This window comes from Benincasa hispida, chromosome 6 (genome assembly GCF_027475165.1).
Source record: "Benincasa hispida cultivar pf3 chromosome 6, pf3_genome.v1.1, whole genome shotgun sequence".
Lineage (NCBI taxonomy): Eukaryota > Viridiplantae > Streptophyta > Magnoliopsida > Cucurbitales > Cucurbitaceae > Benincasa > Benincasa hispida.
The window spans coordinates 12,012,743-12,040,308 of NC_143483.1; the positions used below are offsets into that span (position 1 = coordinate 12,012,743).

At 32.6% G+C, this 27,566-nt stretch overlaps 2 protein-coding genes across 22 annotated transcripts; one reads left to right on the forward strand and one right to left on the reverse strand.

Annotated features, from left to right (window-relative positions):
- Positions 1 to 8,953: 8,953 nt before the first annotated feature.
- LOC120080508 (Protein kinase superfamily protein) lies at positions 8,954 to 21,322 on the forward strand. 19 transcript variants are annotated; one of them, XM_039035188.2, is made up of 22 exons: positions 8,954 to 9,422; positions 11,738 to 11,809; positions 11,916 to 12,408; positions 13,003 to 13,257; positions 13,853 to 13,977; positions 14,073 to 14,117; positions 14,276 to 14,357; positions 14,564 to 14,632; positions 14,789 to 14,959; positions 15,063 to 15,128; positions 16,299 to 16,367; positions 16,512 to 16,655; positions 16,790 to 16,863; positions 17,118 to 17,321; positions 17,768 to 17,859; positions 17,950 to 18,026; positions 19,223 to 19,348; positions 19,426 to 19,468; positions 19,555 to 19,589; positions 20,605 to 20,666; positions 20,750 to 20,801; positions 20,950 to 21,322. In XM_039035188.2, exons 3-22 carry the CDS (start codon positions 12,241 to 12,243, stop codon positions 20,992 to 20,994), a joined length of 2,004 nt encoding a protein of 667 aa, XP_038891116.1. In that variant the 5' UTR covers positions 8,954 to 9,422; positions 11,738 to 11,809; positions 11,916 to 12,240; the 3' UTR covers positions 20,995 to 21,322. The 19 variants fall into 19 exon arrangements, 12 of the variants coding, with proteins under 12 accessions (XP_038891116.1, XP_038891111.1, XP_038891110.1 ...); XM_039035183.2 differs by having other exon boundaries at positions 8,964 to 9,246; positions 19,543 to 19,589; XR_016530310.1 differs by having other exon boundaries at positions 8,976 to 9,356; positions 19,181 to 19,348; positions 19,543 to 19,589.
- A 3,030-nt stretch (positions 21,323 to 24,352) lies between these two features.
- Positions 24,353 to 27,372, reverse strand: LOC120079484 (proteasome assembly chaperone-like protein). 3 transcript variants are annotated; one of them, XM_039033684.2, is made up of 7 exons: positions 27,097 to 27,372; positions 26,407 to 26,454; positions 26,231 to 26,277; positions 25,940 to 26,006; positions 25,830 to 25,873; positions 24,695 to 24,752; positions 24,353 to 24,616 (listed from the first exon to the last, which is right to left on the reverse strand). In XM_039033684.2, exons 1-7 carry the CDS (start codon positions 27,154 to 27,156, stop codon positions 24,566 to 24,568), a joined length of 375 nt encoding a protein of 124 aa, XP_038889612.1. In that variant the 5' UTR covers positions 27,157 to 27,372; the 3' UTR covers positions 24,353 to 24,565. The 3 variants fall into 3 exon arrangements, with proteins under 3 accessions (XP_038889612.1, XP_038889613.1, XP_090170845.1); XM_039033685.2 differs by having other exon boundaries at positions 25,830 to 25,846; positions 27,097 to 27,342; XM_090314719.1 differs by lacking the exon at positions 26,407 to 26,454 and having other exon boundaries at positions 27,097 to 27,327.
- Positions 27,373 to 27,566: the final 194 nt, after the last annotated feature.

A 27,566-nucleotide genomic window follows, 5' to 3' on the forward strand; every position in this document is an offset into this window, starting at 1 on the left:
TATTGAAGTCCTTATCCTATCCTAGCAGTACCCCTACCTCTTTAATTGTAATTTACTATTTATAATGGAAAAAATACATAAAATATGGAAGGTGCAATTAAGATATTAAATATTTATGCTAAAATAAAATAAACATAGCTAAGTTGACATGATTTATATTATTGACTTCGAGATTAAGTATTCGATTCTCTCCTCCCACATATTGTCAAAATGATTATATATATTTCAATATATTGATTTTTAATATGTCAAAATGGGTATTACTTAATTGGTATAAAATTTATACTATTGACCTCAAAATTAAAACTTCAAAACTAAAGCTTCGTTTGGTAATCATTTCGTTTTTTTGTTTTTGGTTTTTGAAAAATAAGTATATTTCTCTCTACTTCTTAAAATGATTTGCATCTTTCTCAAGTATAAAAGTTGAATTCTTAGTCAAATTTTAAATTCCTAAAACTATTTTCTAAAAACTATTTTTTTAGGCCCCATTTGGTAACTATTTTATTTTTTTGGTTTTTGTTTTTGAAAATTAAGCATATAGAATTGTGAATACAATGGCCTCTACTTCTTAAATGATTTGCATCTTCCACCTCCAAGTTTCTTCCTTTGTTATCTACTTTTCACCAATGGTTTTAAAAAACCAAGCCAAATTTTGAGAACTAAAAAAAGTAGCTTTCAAAAAGTTGTTTTATTTTTGGAATTTAGCTAAAAATTCAACCATTGTACTTAAGAAAGATACAAATCATTGTAAGAAATATGGATGATATAGACTTAATTTTCAAAAACAAAAACAAAAAATCAAATGGTTACCAAACGACCTTAATTTTCGAAATTTGACCTAATTTTTTAAAACTTGGTAAAGAATAGATAACAGAGTAAGAAATTCAGAGATGAAAATGCTACTTATAGGCTTAATTTTCAAAAACTAAAAACCAAAAATTAAGACACCATTTGATTTTTGGTTTTTGGTTTTTGTTTTTTAAAATTAAGCCTGTAGACACTATCTCTACCTCTAAATTTCTTCATTTATTATCTATTTTTACGATGGTTTAAAAAATCAAGCCAAAATTTGAAAAAAAAAAACTTTTAAAAACGTGTTTTTGTTTTTTAAATTTGACTAAGAATTTGATCATTATACTTAAGAAATATCTAAATCATGTTGTAGATGTCTAGTCTATTTGTTGCACAAGCAAAAATTTATTTTCTTTTAAATTAGTGTTATGTGAGCCCAAAATGTCGGGTATATGTTTAGCCCAACTATGGCTAATTTTTGGGTTGGCTCATCTTGAAAGCCCTAGGTTTTTTATATGAGTATGATCGAAGGAGAAAGAGTGAAAAAAAAAATATAGAAAAACAGAGAGAGAATAGAAGAAGTTCAATTTTTCAGGGACAAAGCTATCGATTCCAAAGTTTTAACAGTTGGATCGTGCTGAATTTTACTCAATCTATTCGGTAGAGTCTTGTTTTGAATGGTTGGATTGTCGTTTGGAGCTATAATTTATTCATAATCACTACCGGATATTATCTATAAAACTAGGTGTTTTTCTTTCTTTTTATCTCTAAGTGTTGATCTCTTATGTACAAAAGTATCAATGAGTAGTAAATTTTTGTATGATTGATTTGGGTTCATTTTCTCTCAATTTTGTTATAATAAGAAAAGTTGACAAGAGCGGAATGTTCACAAGTTCCATGAACTCTTCACATTGAGCTTCACATTAAGAGAGTTTTTCACGTATAATTTGTGTATTATGTGTTTATCTTAAAAAATTTATGGTTTATTGTTGTCAATTATTGGTTGATTGCTTGGTGATAATTTAGTAATTAATTTGTGGTGTATTGGAGTATTATAGTTTGGTTGATTGTCTTGGAGATGATCTAGTGAGTAGTTGATATATTATTTAGGTCCTATTAAATCATTATAAGAAATGGAAAGAAACTAGGCTTAATTTTCAAAAACAAAAAACAAAATGGTTATCAAACGGGGTCTAACTGATTACCAAACATAGGTTTAGAAAATAAATTTTGATATTAGAATATAGCTATTCAAGTGTTTAATTAGGAAGGATAAAAATAATGATAAAGAAGTCGTAATGAAACGCATAAATTTCATAAACTAAAAATGAGAAATGAAAAAATTATCAATAGGCCACATTTTCTCAACCTGTTTGTCTTCTTCAAATGTCATTCTCATCCTTTTCAATATTTCCCATCAAACAAATTAGAGGGGGAAAAAAACCAATCAACCCAATAAAGCCTTCTTCACCCCAATGCAAATTATTGAGACCAATAACGACTTTGGAAGAAAGATGTGAAGCTTCCTCCTTTGTTTTCTAATTTTGTTTGGTTCAATTAATTATTAGTTTTAATCATATACTTATGGTTTTATTTAACGTAAAATTGGAAACTTAAAGCTTTCACTTTTAATAAATTTTTGTTTTCCAAATTAATCAAATAGAAGCTTTTATCATGGCTGAAAAATAAGAATGAACTAGAGGTTGTCTAACATATCTATCAGATGGAGAATTTAGATGGACGTTTATGTAATTTTCTTTGGTGGAAGTGGACTTGGCCATTTGTTAGTCCATACATACATATATATATATATATATATACTCGACCAATCTCATCCACTTGAAAATTTGTGTAAAAGTTGGTAATTCGACTTTCTAATAAAGTCGTTAGTTTCACAGCTCCAAGAGAGAATTCCATGATTTTAAAATGGTTTCGAGTCAAGGGAGAATTTCGCTACTGATAGATCTCGCCCATATCAAGAGTGGGCTTTTTTAGAAAGAATAGAGTGAAAGTAGGAGTTATTGCGGCCCTTGTTCTCTTGACTGTTCAAGATGACATTCAATGAGAAGTCCTTGTCACTTTTAGCCTTGATAACCGAAGCCTCGTCCAATAGCCAGCCCCTACACGGAGAAAGCTCCTCCATCTTTAAGATGATTCTTCTTTGACTCTTAAGAAGCAAGCTTTCTCGAAGAAGAAATGAGAAGTTGTCGCTCCTCCTCCACTTATTTCTTAGGGCGAACTTAATTACATCGACCCTTCCCCTCTCCCTGTTGGTCGAGTTCAATTACATCTCGCTCAGTAAAGCAGTTAAAGCTTCTCTCCTTATCGGTCTACTCAATTACATCTATATCATTCCTCTCCCTCGTAAACTTGGTCGAGTTGCTTTGCTCCTCTCCCTATTAGGGCGTCTTCGAATCTCTCCCAACCTTTCCATTCCATTTTCATTGCCACCATAATGATTCAATTCATAATAGTATCAATGATACAAGTCGGATCTTAGATGTAGAAGGAAGATCCTCTTTCCCATCGAAAGAAATGAGACTTTCGGGGGGATACAACACATACAAAATGAACCAAATTTTCCTGATGTAGAGGCAATCAAGAAAGAAGCATAAATCAATATATAACCTACAGAAAAGTGAGCTAGTCCAACTATTCTTGCTTGCACAATGGAAAGAGCCATTAGTTTATCTCTCCATTGAATCAAATTAGCCAAATGTGTGCATTCGTGAGCTCATGCTAAAGTTTCAATCAATTCTTACCAAGCCAGGAAATCCATAACATAAATCCAGTAGCCCAAACAAAATGTCCAAATAAGAACATCCACGCCCAGGCTGATAAACTATTCATACCAAAAGGATTATATCTATTGATAAGTTGTGAAGAGTTTCACCATAGAGAATCTCTTAACCATCCCATCAAATAAGTGGAAGATTCATTAAACTGTGAAATATTACCCCGCCATAATGTGATGTGCTTCCAGTGCCAATAAAAAGTAACCCATCGAATGGTATTTAACATCTAGAAAACTGCCAAATAAAAGGCGTCCCAAGCTTAAATATCACAAGTACCACCTCGTCCCGGACCGTTGCAAGGAAAACAATAACCAAAATTCTTTTTATCCGGCATGAATTTGGAACCACGTGCATCTAAATCACCTTTTACTAAGATTAATATAGTTGTGTGTAAACCTAAAGAAATAGCATGATGAACCAAGAAGTCTCTGGGCCCTACTGTTAAGGATAGTTAATTACTATTCTCATTATCAACATTTAACCAACCTAGAAACCATATGCTTTGACCCGCATTGAATGTTGGGCTGCTTATTGAAGATAAAAGTACATCGAACCCATAAGAAATTTTACCATGAGCAGATTGAATCAATTGCGAAAATATGGGTTTGATTAAGAATTGTTTCTCTGGGGTTCCAAAAGCAAGCATGACATCATTATGAACAAAAGCCCCCAAAGTATGAAACCCCAGAAAAAGGGCTGGCCCAACTTAAATGGGATATAAGAGCATCTTTATGGTCTAACATATCCTCATTCTATTCTGAATTGTAATATATACAAATATATATATATGCTTGTATATATTTGTATCATATAATTGGACTGGAGAATGAGGTCATTTGTTACATATTTTTTGTGCTAACCATGTAACATGACCATTATAGGGTCATCATAGTATAATTATATTTTAAGGATATTTCATTTATAGTATAAATCCAATTTTTTTTAATCCAATGAATTCAATATAATTTTGTCCAATTTAACTAGAAACGTCATATGCACAAATTTGTAAAATGATTGCTTAAATTATTTTTTTTAATCCATGATCCAAGAGTAAACTCTAAATTTTATTTCTCACAATTCCCAACATAACATGTGTACTTAAAAAGACCAATAAAATGAAATACAACAATAGTTCATTTTTTAAAAAAAGATACGTAAAATTATTGAATAAAAAATTTTAAAACAAAAATAATCCATCATAAAAATATTATTTATGTAAGAAAAACGGTACAAGATACCTCTAATATATGAATCCAACTCAGCACTTTAAATATAAACTTTCCAACTTAGACAAAAACAACTTTGCATCCTAAACACAAATATATGAACTCAACAGATATATAAATTATATATGAACTTAACTTACCGCCCCAAACAGCTTCTTAAAAGTATTTTTTTAATTGGGATGATTTGAAAAGGAAACCACATGCCTCTTTTATAGCATTTGAAACATCACTCATGTCTTAAGAGATATTAACAAAGGGACACTTTGTAGAGATCTACCTAAAAACTAAGCCCATAAAGTGTAAAGGAGCTCTTTGTGAGACAAACACCTTCAAATCTAAAAAGATAGCTAATAATTTCCTCTATGGATCATTTACTCATGTTGATTGTTGACTTTTCTACTTCACAATTTAATATTGCTATATTTAAATTTAACGTAATGTATTAATTTAAACTTTCAAATTCACTGATGATTTAAGATACCAAGAAATTTTACGTTGGAATTCTTAGAATCTCCTATTCTCCTCAATCAATATTGATTTTGACTTATTGACTTTTTTTAAAAGCAAATTTTCAAGTCCATAGTTAAGAGGGTGCATTCAAATATTAATATAATCAAATTTATTGTAACTCATCAATTTAAATTTTTATATTCATGGGTGATTTAACAATGATTTTTGCAAGCTAAAGACATGACATGTTTGGTATGTGACTTGGACCCCAATTTAGGTTTACATATTCAAATTGATATGCTGAATATTCGTTCGAAAATTTTGATATTCAATTTCCTGAATTAAATGATAATAAATACAATCGTGTGCGTTTTTTTTTTTTTTTTGTAGGCAATATCCAAAGTTCACAGAATGTCTCAAGTCCAATTGGGATAAAGACTTGCATTGGAGTTCGCACATCTCAGAAGAGAAGTCAATCCCTTGGGTTTTGGGTTAACTAGTTGAGCTAGCGAAATTTCATTAAAAGGAAAATGATCGAGTCAAACCCGGCATTGGCACCTTACAACCTTGAGAGCCACACCCATTTTGACACTGAGCGCTAGACATAACTTCAAGTAAATATTAGAGGAAGGGCCTTATAAATAGCCCCATACCGATAGCCTCAAGGGGTAAGTAAGAAAATCTAACTCTCTTTGTGCTTAGTTGAGCTAAATACTCCATATACTTAAGCATTATAGTGTACTCGACTCGACACCACACCGTACAAGTATTCTCATGTAGGTTAGTTCCATTGACAAGTCCAAGCCAGAGGAAGGACATTATAAATAGCCCCATATTGGTAGCCTCGAAGGGTAAGTGAAAAAATCTAACTCTCTGTGTGTTTAGTTGAGTTAAATACTCCCTATATTTAGAGTGTAGTTGGCTCGATACCACACCGTACAAGTACTCTCATGTAGGTTAACTCCATTGACGAATCCAGATTAGAGGAGCACTCAAGGCCCACGTGCGATTTTTCCTTGCAAACAAACAAGAATTTGTTTTTCAACTCCAAAAATTATAGACTAAGGATTTTAATGGCAACTTGAATACTCTCGCAAGATGTCTTTTAGTTTTTTAATATATATTTTTCAAAATACAGATACTCTGTAAGAATATGTTTTTGTTTATTACATTTTGGAGTGTTTCTATTGTTGATGCCAAAATTTGGCCAAGGAATGGCGTACCTGACCTCCACGTGATAACAATAGTAAAATTGTAATTTGGGAAAGAGAGGATTTGCAAAATAAAGAAAAAGAACTAATACTTAAGTCGATAAGAGAACTAGATAATAGAGAAGAAGTCAGAAGTTCTTAGATTAAGATCTAGATCCTAGATCCGGTTCAGGTTCAGGTTCCAGTTACCTTAAATAAAGTTATAATGATGTATTTATAAGGATAATGAGATGAAGTTTATCTTTTCCTCTAATGATATGGATGAGATGAATCTTTCCTTAAGCTAGGATTAGATATGATTAGATAAAACCACTTTAACTAAGATTTATCTTCCTCTATCTTTTCCTGATTTTTGGCTTATCTTGTGAGGTCCAAATTTACCCACAACATCAGCTCTCACTCCCAAGTTAGATTTCATGGTTTACTTATTATTATTATTATATAATATAAATTGGACACTTGGAACTCAACTTGGGAGTACTATTTTCTAAAGCACACAATTTCATAAAAAAGACAAAAGATTATAACAAAATAATCAAGTCCGACATATTTAGTTATTGATGAATAATATGAGCTAAATTTAAACAAAGTCGCTACTAATTTTCAATAGCATTAGAAAATTTCAAATCAAATAAAATTTATCTGAGATTCCATAATTTAATAGAAATTTTCAAGGTAGAAAGGTGTTTTATTTTTTTTTTTCAACCTAAGCTCCTAGTGTCTTGTATTCTTTCTTAATCTTGTTTCTTCTAGTCTTTAGGATTTTTCTTTTGACTGATTTTTGACTAATGGTTGAAACTCTCAAATGTCTTTTATCATGAGAGACTTTTCCCGCATAGGGTTTGTTGATCTTTTATTTGGTTTATGACTATATGATGTGAAATTCTCAATTTTTTTCCTTGGGCTAGATTGCAAACAAGTTCAACTGGTTTTGATTTTCTTAATTTTAGAATAAAAAAGGAGACCACTCTCGTTCTTCACAGATGGTGCCAACTGTTGATGCAAAATTTGGGACAGGGGAAACATACTTGAATTTTGTGTGACACTAATAGTTGAATTTATAATTTAGGGAAGAGAGAACCTGCAAAACAAAGAAAAATAGCTCTGATGCCTAAGTCAATAAGAGAACTAGATAATAGAAAAAAAGAAGTCAAAAGTTCTTAGATTAAGATCTAGATCCCAAATCTGGTTCAAGTTCTAGTTACCTCATATGAAGTTGTAATGATATATTTATTGGGAGAAGGAGTTAAGTTTACCTTTTCCTCTAATGATATGGATGAGATGAATCTTTCCTAATCCTAGTAAGTTAGGATTAAATATGCTTAGATAAATCCACTTTATCTATGATTTATCTTCTCTATCTTTTCTTGATTTTTGGTCTCTCTTGTGAGGACCAAATTCACCAACAACATCAATTTAGTTTATGTTGTTAAAAAAGTTTTCAACTTATTCTTCATGAATATTTTAAAATCATCTTCTCCACTATCAATGAATGTTAGAATTGATTGACGATAAACTAATATGATATAACATTTTGAATTAATGAATTTTCAGGGTAGAAAAAAGGTCATCCAAAAAATTTTAATTACTTTCTCCAAAATTCCAAGAAATGGCTACAAATTTTGATTTTTCATATTTTAAATAACCCATTTCTCTTCTATTTGATAATCAAGTAATATGATACATAAGTTTATTATCAATCAATTTTAATATTTACGAACCAAATTAATTTTTTTTAAACAATAAAGACTACAAGTAAAATTTAAAACATTAAAAACTAAAATATATTTTAATTTAGCCTTTAAACTCTACATTTATAATGGAAATTGAATTAAATCTACATGTCAACTCCAAAGGTCAAATGTTTTACTTGTTGACTTCTTTGAAATGTCCAAATATAATTCAACACCCAAACCTACTACCTATTTTTCCTTCCAACTTATTTATTGTAATCTTCCTATTCTTCCTGCTTTATGGATTCGAATATTTGACATATTAATCAAGGTTATATATTTAAATATGATGAACCATATTTATGTTAGTTATTAAATCAAGCTCATTACTATAGAAATTATCACAATGAAGTGCATTCTAAAATTAAAACATAAATATCGTTTAGAATATTTTTATTCTACTTAAACTTGTACTAAACTAACATAAAATATGTTTTATCAGCTTGAACTTTAAAATTAGAAGTTTGATTTCTCCATCGATGTATTGTTAAAAAAAAAAACCATCTCCTTCTTGAGAAGATGCTTATCCTCTATTTTTGTGAATTTTGATTCGAGGGGCGAAATTCTTTCATTTAACCAATATAAAGTATTTACTACGATTAGAAGTTTATAAACTCCTCAAAACAGAACGAGTTTCCAAAAAATCGCCGATCCAATTAACACATAGTGCCGATATTTTCAATCGCTGAAATCAGAAAGCCCTTTGCTTTGCTCCTTGGGGCCCTACCTACCCATCTCCACTTGCACGATCTTGTTACCATAATTATTATTTATTTATTTAATTAATTTATTTCTCTTTGTTTTCATTAAAAAAAAAAAAAAAAAAAAAAACCATTTCATTTGCATCAAATCAAAGTCGTCTCCAAGTCCATTCATAATTTTTCTGGAATTCTGGTTAAATTCCAGAAATAAAATTAATTTTCTTTTAAATTTTATTTGTTTTCTGTATTTTTAATAGCGGCGACGGCGAGAGATTCAATCACGAGAACTCGGAGTCAATAATTAGTTGGAAGCAAATTAAAAAAAGAAAAAAAAAGAGGTAAAATTCATTAATAATCACTGAAAGAGAGTCCAAATCTGAACCTTCATCGTCTATCTCTACTTGGACTCTGCAATCTGAATGAAAATCCACTTCGATTTCACTTTTCTGTGAGCTTCTTCCACTTTTTTCTTTCTTTGGAGTTCGATTTTTTAGCTTCCTTCGTCTAACCCTAGGTAAGTTTAACATTGTCGAGAAGTCAATTTCTGTGGTATTTTCTCGTTATCTACTTGCTATCTTCTTCTGTTTATTTCCAATCTGATGTAGAGTTTTTGAATGTTTGTTTCAGCTGATTTTTTCTGTATGATATGTGTCGGGTTCTACTTGCTTTGTTGTTGTGGAGTGTCAATTGTGCATCGGGGAGTTTGAATTATGTTGGTTTCATGTTGGAGTTGAAATTCGTTTGTTTTGTGGCATTTGAATGTGGTTTTTGGATTGGGGAATTGGGGACTGGGGAATTGGGGTGGTTTGAAGATTTGGAAATTGGGATTGTGGTCTTTGTTGAAATTTTATTGATTCTTATTGTTGTGCTTCAGATAGGATGTATTTACTAGTGAGTTGGGTGATCGATGGGTAGTTCTGAATCCAATGCTTGAGAAATTTTGTTTTGGAAAGCTAGGTTGGGTTTGAGGACACGGACGTAATAAGTGAATGTAGTTTTATATTTGTTCTGTAGATTAGCATCTTAATTCTTGTAGCGTGATTTTAGGAGAACCTGTCAAAATAGTCGGGTCTGGCATAACCGTAATCCTAGCCTCTACCATGAGATGACCATGAAGGATTATTTCCACACCCATTTTTTTTCTCCCTTTTATTTTAATGGTCTTGGATAAATATTTTTGGAAAAAAAAATAGTTTTAGTTTATTTTTAAATTTCCCTCCCGCCAATTGGAATCAACACCTTCAGTTAACAAAGGAAGATTACAAGAAAAGGGGAGAAACTTGTTGGGATTGGGAATTTTGGGTATGGAACTTTTCGTTTTACAATGTAAGAGAGGAGTTATACTTGGGCTGTATGATTTTAGCTTAGTTATGATGGTTGATGCTATTAGTAGGGTTGAACTTCTAGCTTTCAATGGGATGCGGGGATGTAGCAGAGCAATACTAATGCTACCAAGGTTGGAAAGAAGTTGACGTTTCCACTTTCTAGGCGAGATGGATGACATTGGAACGTAGTGTACTGAATTTAGCAAGGGTTATTGAGTTAGAGAATCTTCCTAAGCAAGCCACCATACAAGGACTTTTGGAACTGGGCGGGGTTTCAAGAGAGATGGAAGTAGTTGGAATTGGAGTTTGGTGTAGCAGTAGAAGAGAAGGAAAGAGGCTAATTATGAAGTATGTGGGGTTTTCTTTTCTCCTTTGGGAGCTGTTGTTTTAAAATGTTTTTGTTAATGAAAGTTACAAGTATAGCTGCAATGTGGCGGCAGGATATTGCCAATTACTGCCAACTAATTGTAGATGGTGTGGTATCTCAATGGTTGAGGGTGACGATGGAGAGGAGACAGATATTATTGTATAGTAATTGGATTAGTACGTTGAGATGATGGTATGCAAGCTGCCATTGCATTGCCACGGGAGGATGTTGGGTCTGGAACATCCTTTCAATCTCATACAATTTGTCATTCGGCCAAAACCTTATTTTGTGGTCAGCTGGCAAGCTTCCAAATCCATCACTTTGAATTTGGGAGGAGTTGGTGGCAATCAATTACTAACACTTGATGCACATCTTGAGGACAAGGTGCATTCTGGAGTTGAGTTATGATTTTTCATCAAGGTTGCATTAGTCATAATTTGGTCTTTGTTAGCCTGAAGATAATTATATAAATGGAGTATGCAAGACGAGGGGTGTTTGAGAGGGAAACAAAAGTTTCGTTGATGAATGAAATTAAATAGACCACAAAAATGGAGTTACAAGAAAGAATTCCAAATCCTTAGTAAAGTAGAGAGACTGTAGGGGTGTGAACATATACACCAACATAAAGCATTAAAGAGAGTAAGCTCAATGTACAATGATGTTAGGAAAGTTATAGTTTGGGTTGAACTTGCTCAAGGGGAGGCCATCCTAGTTCCTTGAATTACATGATTATTTTTCTCTATCTTTTGTTCTGTACAAACTCTATTCTAGTTTTATAGATCCTATCAATGTTTAACTTTCTTAGATAGTGTGGCTACTACACCCTTATGTATACCTTTTATGACCTTTGGACTTAGCTGGCTGTCTAGTGTTTTATGTGTCAAAATACAGGCATTAATTGCTTATTTTCGAAATCTGTCAGGAGGGACAATTTGAATCTACTTTTGGAGCTATATATGTTTACTTATGCATTTTCTACATGTAGATGTATGCTTAATAAAACTCACACAGGTCATGCTTACAACTAGAATAAACTGGGAAGAAAAGTTGGGTTAATAATTTTCGTTCTTGGCAAATCTGATTTAAAAAATTGAAATTTTGTTCAGATTTTTCAATCTGATCTGTTGCTTGTTTCAGATAGTTCGTGAAGTGAAGTAACTTTTGTCTTTTGCTTTGTCTTTGCTTATTTTCAGTTGTGCAAATCTAAGAGTAAGTCTCTGTTGGATTTTCTGCATTTCTTTCCCTTTTGAGTTTATTACCAAACTTGTTCTTTTTTCCTCTAATGTGACTTGTTACATCATGTTTATATGTGCAGAAATTTTTTCAGAGGTCTTGGAAGCTTTGTTGGTTGTTTGCTGGTAGATGGTCTTAGAACTTAATGTGCTGAAGGCTAAAGAGATGGCATGCTTATTGACATCAACTTTTTTGGGGTTCATTGGATGAACTCGTTTTCCATTTTTCCTGATGCAGTTACGAGTTATTTACGGTGTCCTGCTGATCTGAGAAAAATGCCATCAAAATGGAAAATTCCTTACATTGATTTGAAGATTATTTCTTCAGAATATATTTTATTTAGTTTTATGTCAGTTGGGACATCTTTGGGCAAAGAAGGTTCGCTGCTGTAATGTAAAAGGAAAATTATGGAGAATCCTTCAGAAAAAAAGTATCCAGTGAATGCCAAGGATTATAACTTACATGAAGAAGTTGGTGAAGGCGTCAGTGCCACTGTGTATAAGGCACTGTGCATTCCGCTAAATGAGATTGTCGCTATAAAGGTTCTTGATTTGGAGAAGTGCAACAACGACCTAGTATGTTTATTGATCTCCTGTAGATATTCCTTTCATTAATAACACATTTCTGGACCTTTTTTCCATCCTTTCAGATATGGTTTACCTTGCTTCATAAGTCATAACTGAAACTTTCAGAAGAAAAATTTATACATGTCTTTTATTTAGTAACTTAAATGTTTTACTTTATCTAGTGAAGTTTCCGTTCTCAAGAATTCATTGTCTTCATTTTGGTATCAAGATTCTGAAGGACCGTAAGAGCGGGGATTTTAAATTGATGGTTTTGTTATGTCTGCTTTATTGTGTTTCTTGATCTGATCTAGTATTTAACTCATTTCATCATTCAATCTACTTTGAAGAAAATTTTAAGGTCACTTGATTAGGGATACTGGATATCCCTCTGAAGATATTCTCTCTCTCATTCTTTCTTTTCTAATTTCCTTATGTATTATTCCTATATTTTTATTTTACATCAGGAACGTATTTGTAGACTTGCCTACTTAAAATATGACAAATTAAACAAACTCATTTTAAGCCAAGCAGATAATCCGTCTATTTCCCCCCCCTTAAATATGTATTCTGTCTTTATAACTAATGTTGGAGGAAATTGTCCAGGATGGTATTCGGCGAGAGGTTCAAACAATGACTTTGATTGATCATCCAAATTTGTTAAGAGCACATTGTTCCTTCACGGCTGGTCACCACCTCTGGGTTGTGATGCCATATATGTCTGGGGGATCTTGCCTTCATATTATGAAATCTGCTTATTCGGAAGGTTTTGATGAGCCTGTCATAGCTACCCTATTGCGGGAGGTTCTGAAAGCTCTTGTTTATCTTCATGCTCATGGCCACATCCATAGAGATGTGAAGGTTGTGTATAGCTCCTAGATCTTATCATGTTTTGACAAAGATATTCTTAATAACTGCAGATGGTTTTTTTCCCCTTTTCCCTTTCTAATTGTGCTGCTGGATGCCATTGCAATGTTCAGCATGAGAAGCGATGCTAAATGTCACATGTATTTAATACAAATTGTTCAAAAAACATGTGAAGTGTTTGCAAGACTAGATATGAATGCAAAACTTTTTTTTCTCCCCTAATTTTGTTTTTTTTTTCTATTAATGAACTTTTCCGGGGGAAGAGCTAATTTTTCATTATCCATATGAACTCCAGTAAGGAAACAAAGTTAGAGATGATATAGTTTTCAACTCCTTCCCTCTAAGATAACTGATGCGTTGCATTGAACTACATCTCCATGTAATTGCTATCAACAATGGTAGTTCCACATAAATCTCTTGAGTTTAGGGTTTAATGAATATTGAACAATCTAGCTTCTTTTTGTATTTTGTTCATTTGATGCATTGGAGTTTCTTCTTCAGTATATCAAGCATTACTCAAAACCTAATGTTGTTATGTGACTTTCTCCTTTTTTGGGTAAAGACATTTACAAGCCTTATTTTTTGGCAGGCTGGGAATATTTTGCTTGATTCTAATGGTACAGTCAAATTAGCTGATTTTGGAGTCTCAGCTTGCATGTTTGATACTGGAGATAGGCAACGCTCAAGAAACACATTTGTCGGAACTCCATGCTGGTACCCTTCCATTCCTTACTTCTGTGCTTTGATCTACAGCTAGAAATAAAAAGAACGAATGTAATTATGGACATTTCCTGTTTTGAAATCCTCAGGATGGCACCTGAAGTTATGCAGCAATTACATGGATATGACTTCAAGTGAGTAGGTTGCTCATCTGCATGTGATGTGATATCTCATATCTCATATATTAGTATTTCTTTCTTTTTGATTTGTGTCATGCAGAAGGGTGAGCTAGAAGATTTTTTCTGCAATATGTTTTATTTTATATATATCTTTTTCTTCCTCATTGCAATAGGGCAGACATTTGGTCGTTTGGAATAACAGCACTTGAACTGGCCCATGGGCATGCTCCATTTTCTAAATACCCCCCAATGAAAGTATGTACTCAATGTCCATATCAGTTTTTTCAATGAACGTGTAAACTTGTGAAATAAGTGTGTCATCTATGTTTAACTTTCTTATGTCACTTGTTCTTTGGCATGGTCATTTTCTCTATGAACATGGAAACCTTGTGAAATTAGTGTGACTGCTGTAGTTGACCAAGTTCAACTTTTGTATGTCCCTTGGTCCTTTGGCATTACAGGTTTTGCTAATGACATTACAAAATGCTCCTCCTGGTCTTGACTATGAAAGAGATAAGAGATTTTCTAAGGTATATAAACTCGTAAGGAGCTTTAAATACCCTCCAATTTGTATAGTTTTGTTTATATTTTCTTATTTCAGGAGCTTTCTGTATATTTTTCTCTCCCCTTTCTTGTTTATATCTTCGTTTTGTACTAAAAATTTCTTATTAAAAAAATGATTTCAGTCGTTCAAAGAAATGGTTGCTACATGCTTAGTGAAGGATCCAAAGAAACGGCCAAGTTCCGAGAAGCTCCTAAAGCACCCTTTTTTTAAACATGCTCGTTCAGTTGATTATCTTGCTCGAACAATCCTAGATGGCCTTGATCCATTAGGGGAGCGTTTTAAGAAGCTAAAGGTCTCAAGCTTATCTCAGGCTTTTCTTGTACTAGCTTTGATTACTTTCTGGAAGTTATGGATAGTTTGTTCAACCCGTTTGTTTTGCCATATATTTTTTACAGGCAAAAGAGGCTGATCTTCTGGGACAAAACAAGGCTTTGTATGGGGACAAGGAGCATTTATCACAGGTGCTAATTATAAAAACTTATTATCTGATGCATACTTGTGCCATTGTCTGGAGCCTTTGGCCTTTGGTCCCTATATTTCAAGTGTGTTGCACTCAACACAAATGCACGTGCTGATTTTTTTCCCCCCTAATATTTTCTTTCCTTATAATATTTCATTAAAGTGAGAAGAAAGTACGTAAGGGAAAGATAACATCAATCCTAAGCAACTTAAAAGGATTACAAAAAATTCCTCCCATTACTGTATATTAGAATGAACATTGGATAAAAGAAAACCCTCTTAGAGCTTAATGAAATGTATGATGTCCTTACAGTTCTCAAAATTTCTAGAAGCATCTTGAAGATTCAACAATTCTTTCAGACCAAATCTCTCAAAAAAGAAAAAAAAAAAAAATGCAAACATCACATTTTGCCAAAAAAGCCTAGCTACTTTTTTGTTTGTATGTTTAACAATTTTTAATGAAAGGGAAACAATTTTATTGATAAATGAAATGGAGGGAGAAACAAAACTCCCAAAGCACCAAGAGGCACAGTAATTGAAGCTTTCTAATTGGAAAAACATTTAGCTACCTTAAAATGGATGCCCTTATACAAGTTACTCAATACAACTCAGATTTCTTTGGGAAGCACGAAGAAATGCTAAGTCTTCAAAAGTTGTTGCCAACATCTGTAAGCAAATGGCATTGCACCAAAAGGTGGTGTTTGGTCTCCTGCTTATTTTTAACACTTCACAGCCATGGGGAGAAAGTGCCATATCCTGTTTTTTACACCAAGTCAGCCGTTCTGATTTCCTCCTAGGATCAAAGCCCACAAGAATAATCTCAACTCTTTGGGGATATAATTTCCAAGTTCTTAACGATGGTGCCACTGAAGATGCCTAAGCCAGAAGCTTTCTTATTTAAAAGTAGTTGGGCCACAGGAACATGACTCATGTCAAGAACCCTATAGAGATCCCAACTAGATCTTGATTTTCTAGTAAGTGCAAAGATGATTTATCAGACCTTTTGTGGGAGACAAATAATCTGTAAATGTAAGAGAATAAATGACAAATTAGTTCTACAGTCTTTTGATTTATTTGTGCATCTCAAGTCCTTGCATTGATGTACCTCATGTGTTAATTGTAAAAGTTAGCTGTTTGTGTCATTGTTATCTAAATTCCATTATCCTGTACAGCAAGAGTATATTCGAGGAATTAGTGCCTGGAACTTCAACCTTGAGGATTTAAAGAATCAGGCTGCCCTTGTAAGTATCAATATTGTCTGGTTTAGTATGTACATATATTTATCAGTTGCTTGCTTTTAGCAATATATATATATATATATATAGTTGCTTATGAGAATGGTTACTGCAGTCATCCTTTCATTTTGACTACTGAGTATCTTGCAGATTCAAGATGACGATATGTCAAACGTAGAAGATCTAGATGTACATACTACACAGCAAAGAAACAAGAATAATGAGTTTACCTTTCCAGTAGAGGGTTCATCCCTTGAAACGCTGAATTACCCTACCGCTGCAGCTAGTCAGGAGGTTCTACTGTCTATGATAACCTTTATTAAAATATTTTATCATTGACATTTAAAAACTAGCATTTGTTCTCTGAATCAATAGCTTGAATAGTCTGTTGACTTACTGAAATCATTTTTCTTGTTCTTTTGTTTTAGGATGGTTTCAATGATCTTCATGATTTGGAGAGTTCCCTTGCTTCTTTCCCTATGAAACCTCTTGAAGCACTCAAGTATGGTTTTTTCTATTCCCCGTCCCCCCCAAAGCAGTCTTATAGTTATCAGGAAATATTTTTCCCAAACATTTATCATAAATAAACTTTAGTAATAAAGTTTGAACTCCGAACAATGTCAGTTTTTTATTTTATACTGCATTTATAAAATTTTTAAAAACTTGAGGTGAGTTTTCATCTGATAATTTAGGAGAAATCAAATTGACAGTTTCTTGTTATTGTAACTAATTTTGTGTCTTGATACTCTGATGCAGAGATTGTTTTGACATCTATGAAGATGTAAGCACGGACAGTGTAAGGCCAGTGGATAGAGAAAATGGAAGAACCGAGGGTGAGAGTTCAGGGCAAAGTGGTTCCTTACCACGTCATTACATGTCAGAGAATAAGAGGTCTTTCAGCGGTTCACTAATTTCTGACAATGCTGTTTCTCCTAAAAAGATTATTGTAGATGGTGATAGGTATGCTTTAATCTGTTTTGAATTATTGTACATGCATTATGTTTTTCTGAACATGGTTTTATAGTTCCTGAGAAGTCGTCCGTCTGCCCTCACTCTCTGTATTAGATATAATCTTGTTACAAGCTTGTTAATTGAGAATGGGCTCTGTTTGTTCTACTAGATTTTTGAATTTGTGCTTCGAGTTAAATGGACCTTTTATTTTATTTTCTTTATCTCAAGTGCAAGACAAAAGGCAACCAGTATCTTAATGAAATCTATGCTGTTGCTTTTAATTTTAAATTTGAGAATGAGCAATGAGGTTTATCAGCAGAAGATACACGTTTTCTTCTGGTTGATTAAATGTTTCTGTTTTGGAAGTTCAGAATCTGGTTAGGCAAGTCTGACCCTAACTTGTTTTGTTTTTTTTCCTTTTTTTGGGTTTTTTTTTTTTTCAAACTTCAATAAAGGGACTATTTGCAGTCAAAACTTCCATCTGAGCGTAATCACAGTGGTCCACTATTATATCGCCAGAAAAGGGATACAAATAATGTTTCATCTGGTACGTTTTTAGGCTTCTCTGCCTCTCTAGGCTTAAACTATTTCATATTAAGAATATTAAGGTTATAAAATTCTTACATGTTTTATTCAGTTGAGGATGCATCAGATGGAACAGTTGTGCAACGCAAAGGGCGGTTTAAAGTTACTTCGGCAGAGCTTAGTCCGAAGGTATTTTTGCATTAATTTTGAAATCTTGTACAAAACTCAATCACCTTGCAGGTTCTGATCATGTCTAGATTCTAGAAGGGAAGTATTGTGTAGATATAAATTTTAGTAATTTGCAACATATTTATCTGAAGTGAATCGGCCCTTGATAAAAAGCATACTATCTATTATCTTACCATTTTCCTTGGAAAACCATCAAGTTGGATCCTCATTGAATTTGACCAATTATGCGACCATGTTAGGGAGAAAAGAAAACTCAAGGTCAGGTGGTTTGGTCTCTTCCTTCTTGTGCTGCTTGAATATTTTCAGAAAAAATGAGCTTCCTTTTTCAAATTTTCATTATGCTCGTGAAAACAGTTTGGCTTCCCAAGTTTAAGATAAACTACTTCATAATTGTGATCCATGAATGATTTATTTTGGTTTTTTTTGGTGCAAAAATTTTGACATTAAGTTTCTCTTTTCTCATAAATTGGGTTTTATTCTCTTTTAAGTTTCTTTTTTACAGTGAAAAAATGTTGTACTTGATTTCGTTGCCTGTTATTTCCATTTCATTTCATGCATGCTGATCATGCTTGCTTTTGGGACTGATTGAATATCTTGCATTTCCTTCTGCATTTATTGACTACCGTTGAGGCTCTTGGTACTTTTGATTGGTTGAAATTGTCCCGGATCAAAGTTAGCCCTGTTTTTGAGTGAATTTTTCATCATGTTAATCTTCAACTCATTTTCCACTTTATCAATTTGGGTTTGGTGCAACTTAAGATACGACTATTTTGAACTGCTTGAGCAAATATTTTTTACTTAAAACATTTGTATATACGCAGAATTTGGAGTATGCCATTTGTCTAAGTTTTTATATGTTATGATGAACAGGTGGCAGTACCTCTGGATTTGTTACCTGTTATTTTGATTTTATACCATGCATGCATTCATGTTAACATTTGAGTTTTCTACACTTTGTTCTGCATTTATTGACTTCTTATTTATGAGGCTCTTCGCACTTGTGGTTGGTAGAAAATTTTCCGGCAAATGTACTATTTCTTTTAATTGGGCTTACTATCTTATTTCCTACATAATCAATTTGGATATTGTATGCCTTAGGATTTTGTGCATTCGACTTCTCATATAACCAATGAACTTAGACATTTACCTTTTAGGCAATGGCTTTGTAACCATTGCCATTCTATTTTTGTATTTAGGGTCCTATGACGGGCTCATTCAGCCCTGTCTGTGGAGGGACGATAAGTCCAACATCCCTGAACCTCACACCTGCTCTACTCCTGCCATCAGTGCAATGCATTTTGCAGCAGAACATCCTTCAACGGGTCTGTTTTGCTTGCCCTTATTTGTATTGGCAGTGCATCAAAATAAATTTCTTATTTCTATCCATTATTGTTGGCAGGAAGAAATTGTTAAATTGATCAAGTATTTGGAACAAATGACTGGTATTTCTCCTCTTTTTGTTGTTATGATATGCTTTTTGGCACCTTTTCTTCTACTATATGTTTGACTGACACAGGCAAGAATCCAGATGTATCAGAGACGGTCACCAGTGACCTTCTGCAGGTACATAGATGAATTTGATTTCTTTATTAATTTTGCAGAAAGCTACTAACTACTGGTACATAATCGAGTTTGTATCTCCAAAAAGAAACTATGAAAAATCCAACTTATTGTAAATTCCATAATGAAAAGAGCAAAAAACAACAGAGAATAACAAACTCACAATTACAGAAAAGGCTCCAATTTAAAGAACAAGAGATAAAATGTAGTCATAGAAATCCTTAGTAACTAAGACCAAAAGGGAGACACTGAACATAATTAAGGTCCAAACCCTCCAAGAGCTCTTCACATTTCTGAGTACCCATAATTTAGCTATTTATATGCTTTGGCTCTACTGGAATGTGATTTTAAATTTTTCTGTACAAAAAAATAATGAAGAATAACCAGCATGATAACAGAAGAAAGTACATCATTCAATTAGTTTCCTTCCCACCCGCCCGCGCCCCCCCTCTCTCGTTTTCCCTTTTTTATTAGACTTCATCATCGCATTTGGAAGTAGGGTCAGGTTAAAATATCTATGTATGTTTTTAGAAAAACAGAAAATCTCATCTTCAAGAAGATAAATTACACTTTCAGACCATAAACTGGCACATACTTGTTGTATGGCTTTATCAGTACCTGCTATTTAATACCTTCCAAACTTGAGTGTTGATGAAAATATCGCTTTGATTTGTTTCAATGGTAGGAGATGTTGATATTAATGAATATTTTTCCCCACCCCACCAAAGGATATGAAGAGTAAAGAGGCTCTTTACTCTGGTTTTAAAAACAATTTCTATGCTGATGTTGAATCTGTATTACGGCACCATTATTCTAATATATTACCTAAAGAACGAACTGTATATCATCTATGCCAAGCTTCCTTCCAAGTTATCTAAGAGGAAACTGGCTCTGTTCATATTTCATGCCAAAGGTTGCCAGATCATGGCCATGGCTCATTATCAAATTCAGTTATTTGTGCTTTTAATCTGACAATTTCTAGACTACCCCATCATATGATAGTTTCTATAATGTCCAGGTACCACCAACTTCCTTGAGGGAAAGAGAGTTACAATCTCAGGTCGTCCATCTGCAGCAGAGGTATAATTTCAAGTTCAAGGAGTTCCATTTACCTTTTTATTTCTAACCAAATTCTCATGAAGCTTGTTATTTTCTAATTTCAGAATTGATCATCTTGTTGAGGAGTTAGAGAAGCAAAAGTTGAAAAATGCCGAGGTATTGTTTCATACTTGATTGGAAACTCAATTTTATTCAGTTTATTTGCCTTGAATCTGTCTCCCAAAAAAAAAAAAAAGCCTTGAATCCGGTACGCTTTGTGATGAAAAACAATCGGTCTTTATGTATTTCTCTTTGGTTTTCACAGTTTGAAAGACACATGATTTCTATGACAAATAAAGAGAAAACATAAAAGAAAGCTCGTAAAGTGGGTATAGATCATCCTGATGCCTTCAGTTCTTGATTATTCTTTAGCAATTCATGTGTGGCTGTCTCTGTCTGGATGATACGAGCCAATCGTTATTGTATTTGTAGTGTACTATACGTGTGATGTCAAAAGGCAGACACCAAAAATTTTGTGTTCTTTAATGTATTCCCTATGTATCTTTGTAATGCTGATCTTGTAATATATTGCGGTATCTGTGTTTTTCCCCCCCTTGCTTTCTCACAGTTCTTATAATGATATGTCAATCTGAACCTACAGTTAATATACATAATATTGAATGATATCCTTTAAACCATTGGAGATATTGCCCTTTTTTCCCCTTCCAATATGTGCATATGTTATCATCCTTGCATCTGCGATCCATGGCCATTTGGCTTCGATTCGTTGGATCAATTCATTTATTGTGTTGAAAGGATACCTATAGATTTGTTTGAATTGACTTTCTAAGCTAACAAGCTCTACCTCTAACATATTACCATTGTTATCGATTGGTTCAAGGTTATGTTCGTTGCACTCCTATTGATTCCTTGTGACTTACTCTCATAGCTCATGATTTGTGCTAAATATTTGTACTATGAGGGGCAACATTTGATTTGAAGTAATGTCTATTTTAGATGAATAAAGTAATAGGGACTCGGTTCTTTAATCTTGGAAAAAATAATAGATATAAATTAGGAGGGAGATTTTTAAAAATAGAAAAATAAGAGAAATTATTTACATAAAATAATAAAATTTAAATTTTCTTTGATAGAGGTTGATAGAAGTCTATCAACGGTAGACACTGATTAGAAGTCTACCCGTGTCTATCAGTATTTTTTTTTTTCTATAAATATTTTGACATTTTTTTTATCTGTGGAATTCTTCATTAAAAAAGTATAATTGTTTCTTTTATAATAAATGAAGAAGTGAAGTTAATAGAAGCCTTCTGCATTGGGTTATATTTAAAATTGTTTTGTTTTTTTTAATTATTATTATAATTTATGGAGTGAAAAATTAAATTTGTGACTTTGAAGTTGATAATACATGTGTTATACTATTGAACTATACTTATTTTGGCTTAAATTTGTGTCTATGGTTACTTTGAAGTTAATAAAATTGTTCTTTTATTATTATAATAAAATTGTCTATTGGTTGGTACCATTTTTTTTCATTAAATATATATAAAAAAAATTGTAGTTGTATTTTCGATATATTATAATTTGGTGACTCAAATAACAATCTTCGTGACATACGCAAGTATCGAAGTTTTTATCGTTTTAACAAATATTTCACCGTTCGAATTTTTCTACTATTTCAATTCAAAAAAATATATATTTATTAATTAAAATATAATTCACAACGTATATTTATAAATTATTCTTGTTTTTTTTTATTTTAAATTATGATATAATATTTAACTTTTAGTTCACTAAACAATATAGAGATATAGAAATATTTTTTTAATCTTTATAAAATTATTTTACGAAAATTGATTGAATAATTTTTTTTTTGTTTATCTATCTAGGTGAATAATTTTGTAAAGGTCTATAATAATTTTTTAATTAGTATTACTTAATATAAATATCATATACTAATGAATTTAAAATTGTATTTATATGGAAATTAAATTACAAATTTAATCATTAAATTTTAAAAACGGATGGGACTATAAATCTCTAAATTTTCAATTTTGACTATATTCCCTTAATAATCCTATAAATTACTTGAATTTTATATAATAGATCTCATTGATGTTTAAAATGTTTAAAAATTAATCAGTTTGTAAGACAAATGGTGTGTCTATTTGCAAATGTTAAATTTTGTGATTAATAGATACAACAATTTTAAAAAGATGTCCGATCAAATTTAATATTTAATATACCTTTTAACTTTTAAAATATTAGTATATAAGCGACATATTAGATGTAAAATTGACATTTTATTAATCTATTAAATAAAAATTAAAAAATCCGTAGATCTATCAGACAGTTTAAAAGTTTATAAATCATGTAGACACAAATTTAGAAATTCATATGTTAAACTTTTAATCTTATATTCAAATGTGTTCTCTTTTCGTGGATCCGTCACCCTATCCTCTTTTTCGTTAAAAATAAATAAATAAATAATCATGCATGTTATACCCTTTCTACAAGGATTTTCTTCCTTATGAGCACGGTTCACGCAATTAGTTTTTAATATTTAATTAATTTACTTATTTTTGAAAAGTCACGGTTCACCTCATGCAATTAAAGTTTTTTTAAGATTGTGAATACTTCTATATCCATCCTTGAAATTGTTAAATAGTTAGGAATTATTATCTGAGTTCCGGAGAAATAGGAGTGAAAAGGAGCAAAGCTCAATTGACATAGTGTTCATATTATCAATCTCGAAGTTAGATATTTATTCTCTCTCCGTATATTTATCTAAAAAAAAAAAGGATATTACATCTAAATGTTAATAGAACATTTTTATTCATCTAATAAGATTTAGGGTTATACCAACAAATCTACCGTTAGAATCTCCCTATCCCTATTGTACTAAAAAAAATAAAATAGATAATTTTTCTTGAAAATAATAGATATTTTAGACAATTGTGATAAGACACTGTCTACTTCATAAGTTTGAGCAATTTGGGATTTAGACGAGAGAAACCACACACTTGAATATTCCACTACTTGTGATTGTTTTGATTTTGATTTTTTTTGTTTGTTTGTATCTAGTAATGGAGATGGAGGAGAGACGACGAGAAAGAGAGGGTCAAGAGAGAGGAGAGAAGAAGAAAGAAAGAGAAAGATTGAAAAAAGAAATACTTTTTTCCATGTCATCTTACCACGTCAACATCTATTACTTTTTAATATTAAATTTAAAGGTTTTTTTTTTTAGAGAGAAACCTTTTAAACCTATTATTCAAAATTCAAAGACCAAAATAGTCAATTTCAAATTTTAGAGACTAAATGCAAGGGACCAAATAGGTATTTTTCCGTTCTCTCTTGAACCCCTATTTTGTCACACCACACCATTCCACCATTCAATTTCAAGTACAAAGAGCTACATGTAGAAAGAAAATAAGCCACTGATGGGTGGGGTTGCTTTTTAGTATTATTATTATTATTCTTTTATTCTTTTTAGTAAAATAGGGGTGGGAGGGTTCATACCACAGATCTTGTAATTAATAATACTCTTATATACCAGTTGAGCTATTCTCGGTTTGGTTTGGCATGGGTGGGGTGACTTTCAAACCTCCATTGTAGTGTTCTCACCCACGTGATTTTTGCAGTAATCTCCCCCAAAGTTCCATACCCAATTACTAAAAACTAATTTCAGCATATTTCAATTGGACAAGACATTATAAACCATCTTAAAAGATTAGATTTTGGAATTTTCAGATAACTCGCACAGTCTACCATTGAAGTCTCATCCTTGTCTATCATCTTCAAGACAACAAATCTATAATTTACCAATAAAATCTTCAAAACCACCCACCCACCAAAAAATATGTTACAAAAGTAGGAATATAAAATGTGAACAAAATGAGGGTTCAAGCAGCAAAAGTCGAATATTACCAAAGTCTATTCTCAGACACAGCAGTAACAATGCCTCTCATTGTCTCCTGCAAAACATGAATAATCCATTTAAACTCATTCAATTTACTAAAGCTGGAAAGAAAAAGGCATAATTGAGTAATTACCACAGAGTGATCTTTAAGGCCAAGAGAGATTAATAATGGTTTGTATGAACCTGATAAACTGCGGAAACAAAGGAATAATTTCAGCTTGTTATTTGAATATGGCTATCTTGATGGGAAGTTAAAAGTTCTAAGCTTCAATATTTAATCCATCAATAAATGTATCCTAAGAATTCTACATGTGGTTCTACTCCATGTAAATGTCTGAAGTAGTAGTGGAAACCCCTTGCATTGCCATAAACTTCTATCTTCCAGAGAAAGTGGAATTACCAAGCATCACCACAAAAGATCCTACCCCTCTAGTTAGTCAGTTTCCACTCAGAAAAGTTTAAGACCTTGGACTTTCTATTGAGACTTCAGAACTAAACAATGGGCTGAAAGAGATGAAAGCTAAGAAGCACATATACAGATACGGATACAGACACGGACACAGCGCCATGTCATTTTCTTTAAAATTTAGGACACAGACATGACAAGGACACGTTTATTAAAATATACATTCTTAAAAATATAAATCATTTTTATACCAAAAAAAAGTCAAAGTAAATGGGCTGATTCATAATGTGTCTTTTCAGTCTACTCAACAAGTTATCTATGCATGTCTAACACATTTGTTGCACTAACAAGAATCCAATACGTGTCCAACTAGTATCAAAGTGTCCAAGTGTCTGACACGTGTAGGACATAAACATGCTAGCCAAACTAAAATATTCCTAAGAAAGTGATCCTCTCTTCTCAACCCTTCTTTGTAGAGGGGATACAACTGAAGGTTGGAGACACAAGGAAATGCTCCCCCCAATGACAATGTCAAGATAGTTGGATTTTTCATTAAGCCTTGAGCCATGTTAAAGAAGCTTTTAGAGGCGTCGTTTGAAGGACAACCAACATAGCTCAAAGACACCAAATATGAAAAGTAGTATTTCCATAAATTAGAAACTGACAAGTCAAGATCCCAAACTTTAAGACAGGTTATCTACTTAATAGAGATATAGCAAGTTTTGGTTATTGTTGTATATACTATACTATCTGCAGATTTCCAAAGAGCTGTTCACACGTCCAGATGTCAGATCTTTAAAAGGAGTAGAAGTGTTCAAAGTTCAAACTGTAAAGTTCGAGGATGTTGAATTGGAAGGTTTACCTGATTTGTTCAATCAACTGACGTGCACATGCGACCAGCATCGGCTGAAAATTCCATGCATCAATCATAGCATTATTCAGTAACAAACTACTATAATGTAGCTGACTTACCTCATCTCTTTTGCCAAAAATGGTTGACACTGAGAAGGTTGAATGAATTGCCATCCCCTCTTCCTTCCTGCGAAATGTTACATATAGATGTCTAAGAACCTTCAAATATAGCATAACCAAAATTTAAAAAATGCTATATTTTAGCCCTTATTGCAATGTTCAATTTGTACCTATGAATCTCAATATACTATCAAGTCATTAATGTAGGTCTTTCTCCCATACCATTTCAACCATTTTTTAGTTCAAGATTTGTGGGGTCGAACTATGTAGAAATGACCAGCAATTGCTCACCTGGCTTGCAACATAGTCCCCATTGCTCCAATTTGAGTTGCAATAACCTTAAAATTAGTTTCAAACATCAGAGATGGAAATAACACACACTAGTAGATACCAAAAACCCCATTTCCCCTTCCTCTCCCAACAAAAACATATGCACTAGTAATAATAAAAACCGAATTCCTACTGACAAGAAAATGATCGTCGTGGCGACAAATGACAATATCCGTTTTGATTCCCTGAAAGCAGAAGATATATGAGTGAGATTACCTACTGCCTGAGCTAACCAAGAATGAACAGTAAGGTACCTCGAACTTGACCTAGACCATAGACAGTGAAAACCACAGAATACTAAGAAAATAGGAATACAATAACAGACGTAGAATCTTGCAAGTGATGCATTGCTTCATTGAAATCAAATAACCGTAGATGAAAGCCAATCAAACATTTTCTTCCAATGATTAATTCGAGAAGTACTAATAAAACAGAACCCCTTTAACCGATTCTGCAATATCAAGCAGAAAGAAGCTTATTTAATATAGGTACACATTCTGCATATCCCTAATCCAATTCACAAAAGAAGAGAACAAATTTCCCATTTAAAATTTCATATCACTTAACCCCACTTTAAATTCGTTTATATATCATCCAAATTCAAGCTTCCCATCTGCAACTCGCAGACATAAATCACCAGTCTGTTAAAGGTAATAAAACTAGTAGCGGCATTAAAGCAAACAGGTTGTGGGCAAACGTGAATCATCTAATTAAAATTAACCCTTCAGAACAACGCTTGAACAGGGAAAATCAGAAAACCCAAATCCCGAATTCCTTCAGGGACTGTGGAGAAAGGATTAATTCAATCCATAGCAAGTAAACGATACCTTAATTTCCATTGAGGCCTGTTTGTGGGAAACCGGAAAGCGGGTTCCCGAGTTTTCCATGGGAGAAGGAAGAATCAAAGTCTTCTGACTGTGGTCAATCGAATCAAATTGCTTCGCACACTAACTTTGAACTTTTGAAGTCAATGCACCTACCATTTTTTTTTTCCCTTTTAGTTTCTTCTATCCCCATCTTTTTGCCTTTCACCCAATTTTTCCATGATACTGCGTCCCCTGACAAATTTTCTTGTTTCTTTTCCTATAGGAAAAATATCTTTTTTATGATTAGATTTTGCTTCTAGTTTTTATTTAGTTCATACATTTTAAAATATTATATTTTTAATCTTTAAAGATATGTTCTCTCTTCTATAGTAAAAACTATTTTGTATTTTCAATAAACTACCGTAATAATATTTCAAAATCTCTATTTGTTACCGTATTTATTATTTATTACAATTTTTACTATTTTACGT

Excerpts from the sequence above, each read along its gene's own strand:
- LOC120080508 (XM_039035183.2), top strand. The coding sequence starts at position 12,241 with ATGGAGAATCCTTCAGAAAAAAAGTATCCAGTGAATGCCAAGGATTAT. Across the intron at positions 16,656-16,789 it reads CCGCTGCAGCTAGTCAGGAG|GATGGTTTCAATGATCTTCA; the intron begins GTTCTACTGTCT and ends CTTTTGTTTTAG. Across the intron at positions 17,322-17,767 it reads ATTATTGTAGATGGTGATAG|GGACTATTTGCAGTCAAAAC; the intron begins GTATGCTTTAAT and ends ACTTCAATAAAG.
- LOC120079484 (XM_039033684.2), bottom strand. The coding sequence starts at position 27,156 with ATGGAAAACTCGGGAACCCGCTTTCCGGTTTCCCACAAACAGGCCTCA. Across the intron at positions 26,007-26,230 it reads GGGACTATGTTGCAAGCCAG|GAAGGAAGAGGGGATGGCAA; the intron begins GTGAGCAATTGC and ends AACATTTCGCAG. Across the intron at positions 24,753-25,829 it reads CAGTTGATTGAACAAATCAG|TTTATCAGGTTCATACAAAC; the intron begins GTAAACCTTCCA and ends TTGTTTCCGCAG.